General features: G+C 46.9%; 2 protein-coding genes across 2 annotated transcripts; one reads left to right on the plus strand and one right to left on the minus strand.

Annotated features, from left to right (window-relative positions):
* The first annotated feature begins 6 nt into the window (after positions 1 to 6).
* Positions 7 to 548, plus strand: LOC131214540 (structure-specific endonuclease subunit SLX4-like). Its single transcript, XM_058208900.1, has 3 exons — positions 7 to 138; positions 201 to 353; positions 418 to 548. Exons 2-3 carry the CDS (start codon positions 201 to 203, stop codon positions 511 to 513), a joined length of 249 nt encoding a protein of 82 aa, XP_058064883.1. The 5' UTR covers positions 7 to 138; the 3' UTR covers positions 514 to 548.
* Positions 549 to 623: 75 nt separating this feature from the next.
* Positions 624 to 1210, minus strand: LOC131214539 (Golgi-associated plant pathogenesis-related protein 1-like). The gene is made up of 3 exons (XM_058208899.1): positions 1206 to 1210; positions 1013 to 1130; positions 624 to 944 (listed from the first exon to the last, which is right to left on the minus strand). The coding sequence occupies exons 1-3, from the start codon at positions 1208 to 1210 to the stop codon at positions 624 to 626; spliced, it is 444 nt and encodes a 147-aa protein (XP_058064882.1).
* Between the last annotated feature and the right edge of the window lie 1685 nt (positions 1211 to 2895).

Raw genomic sequence — 2895 nt, forward strand, 5'->3', positions numbered from 1 at the left:
CGGAGAAATGGTGAAAAAAATGCAAAGATAAACCTATTGGTTACTGTGCGCCACGACGCTACACGTCCACCGGTGTGCCCCTTTAGGTTGGATCATAATGACCCGGACCTGTTCTTATCTTCGAAGCCGCGCAAGAAGGTGAGTTGCCCATCACACCCCTGTGTTCCTGTGCATCTCAACATTCTTCATTATCCTTTCAGATGGCATGGTGTGCGGTTCCTCTACACGTATCCTTTTTCAACTTGGTATCGGAGAGCGAAGTGTTGCAGCGGCAGATTTTACGTTACGAGCCGGTCAGCCTGGACAACATTTATGCGACCCTCAAGGACGCTGGCTTGCGATATGAAACAAATGTAAGTCATGACACGTGGTCAACGTTTGAACGTGTAGTATTATTTGTTTCTCTTTTTTTTGCAGGATTTAATAGCCTTTCTCGATAAACACTGCATAACGTTCCGAAGTGGGGCTTCCGGTGAAGGGGAACGCTCGAAAACGAGAGTAAATTGTAGTTAAAAGTAAAAATGTCCCTCAAATAGCACCGTGAGCAGTCAGGTGTGTATTCTTCGGCTTGAGCACAGCGTTAGTGCTGTGTGCTGCGATTGCCATAGGGTGGTCGTACAATTTTACTGTCTAGTGACGTGCAGATGATATTGTCCCGTGAAGTTGCCAGGTGGATCGTAGTTACACACCACGTACACGTTTGTGCCCTTCTTGGCAATGCCGACGCCCAGCCGACGCGATGTTTTCCACACAACCTGCGTAAAGTGACCGACCTGCGAAAAATTGCGCGGAGCTGGTGAGCCAAACGCGTAGTACTTGATTTCGTTATACCACGCGTTAACCACTTCCGTTCCCGAGATGTTCGTTCTTCCAAAACAGGCGTACAAATTTTCTCCATACTTTCTGTTGGGGCGATGCTGCATAACGTTTCGGCTGGCCAGTGTCTGCAAAACCGAACGTAGCGGGGTTTTAGTGTTCGAGTGAGCGAATATTGGTAAACCTATGAACTCACATTGGCCCACGCTTGGGCATAATTGCACAAATTAGAATCGAGCTGCAATGATATGGCAGAATGGCGTTTCCTGAGAATGTTGTGTCGGCTAAGGACCTCAAGCTGGAAGTTGGTGTAACTGTTGTCCGAGTGGTTGAAAATTCGGATCGATTAATGGCACACAAAGAGCTACGAGGAACAGTTCCATCCTTACCTCATCCTGGCGTCGTTTGGTCTTGGTCGTACTGAACCGTCCAATGTCAGCTGGACACCGTTATATACCGACGGGGGGAGGCCTATGGGAAAAGAACCGCGATGTTATCTATCTACCGCGATGTTCATCTTTCCAATTCCGCGATTTCTGTGGCACTGTGTGGTATCGCGGTATCGCATTGCTTTCGCCCATTCCGGGCGCTTGGCACCGCGTAAATTGAATCGCGATTATGGGCGACTAAATACCGAGAAGCGATTACGCACTTTTGTAATCCAACAATGTGAGTGTGAGTGTCTCCTGGATTCTAAAAGGGTTATGTTATCAATTCTGCATTTGGTGCCGCGGGAGCGTTGACTTAATTTATCAATAAATCAATAAATCTGGATCGTGATGTAAATCCGGCACCAGTCGGTTGTATGTTTATAACAGACTGGAGTAAAGTTCTCGGCCGTGAAGCTACACCAGAGAGGGCAATCAGTGCAAAATACCGGGAGGATCACGTAAGTCTTCCCGGCAACGTACAGGTAGTGGAAGCAGAGCGTACAAGCTCTAAAGATTTATTCGAAGTATATGATGAAGACTCTGCCACGTTTCGTTCTGCATCTGAAACTGTTATTAAACAGAAAGACCACGAAACTTTGCCTAAGAGCTCATTGGTCTCACAAAGCGTATCAGTAAAGCCGTCGATGAGGTGCTGGAAATATCGGATGATGAAGTGAATTATTCTATGCAAGTGCTATCACGACCACGCACATACGATATCGATAATGAGCCGCTTGGTGAAGAAATGGCACACGAGGATCCAGACACAACAATCATTTGCCAGCCTTGTACGGTGCAAGATGGTAGTCAAAAAGAAATGGATGTCGCGGCTCCACTGTCCAGTGTCATGAAAAACGTGCAGCTCGAAGAAGATGTGGTTTTGGTTTCTTCTAATGACAGTGATGCTCATTCAGAAGCCCCAGAAGGCGGCATGAATTGTCCCGAGAGTACCATTGTTTACTTGGATAACTTGGTGAAAGAATTTAATTTACCACCACTGAGACCGTACCGGAAGGAAATCAACGTTGGCGCGAGTTCGAAGCATTGCTCGGTGCTTCCAGTGGACGAAGACGAGCAGCAGAACGGAAATTTAGGTGTTGTTCACAGAGAAAGGGTACAGTACGATATTGAGCGATTGTCAAATTATATTGAAACCTACGAAACGCCTGATACCGATGAGCAACAGATCGTCGAAGCACCGGAAGATGGACCCAGACAGCGCCACGATGAACCGAAAAAGGCCTTTCAAAAGTTGCCCTCTTGCACTCAATTCGATTCACCTAGGCTAGTGGGTACGGCATTGAAGCGGACAGCATCGGAATCAGGAACGCTGTCATCGTCGACTCCTAAAGAGAGAGAGCAGGCAATCAAAATGGGACGTTTTGTGAAAAAGTTTGACGACTTGAAAGTGTCATTGTCGGCAGTTAGCAAACCTGAATACATCATCAGTACGGGGGACACTGATCTTAAATCACCCGATTTCGAAACGATGACAATGACGGAGATCGAACGCGAGCTGTTTAAGTACGGTCTTAAGGCAATGAATCGCATGAAAGCTATTACAGTCCTTCAGCACATCTTCAATGAGTTGCATCCATTTGTGGAGCTTATTGAGCGGCACCAATGGTCGATGACTGCTGCGTCTAAC

This window comes from Anopheles bellator, unplaced genomic scaffold, assembly GCF_943735745.2.
Source record: "Anopheles bellator unplaced genomic scaffold, idAnoBellAS_SP24_06.2 scaffold01309_ctg1, whole genome shotgun sequence".
NCBI lineage: Eukaryota > Metazoa > Arthropoda > Insecta > Diptera > Culicidae > Anopheles > Anopheles bellator.

Coding starts and splice junctions, on each gene's coding strand:
- LOC131214540 (XM_058208900.1), top strand. CDS start 201: ATGGCATGGTGTGCGGTTCCTCTACACGTATCCTTTTTCAACTTGGTA. Junction 354..417: donor GCTTGCGATATGAAACAAAT/GTAAGTCATGAC, acceptor TTTTTTTTGCAG/GATTTAATAGCCTTTCTCGA.
- LOC131214539 (XM_058208899.1), bottom strand. Junction 945..1,012: donor ATGCCCAAGCGTGGGCCAAT/GTGAGTTCATAG, acceptor TCGGTTTTGCAG/ACACTGGCCAGCCGAAACGT.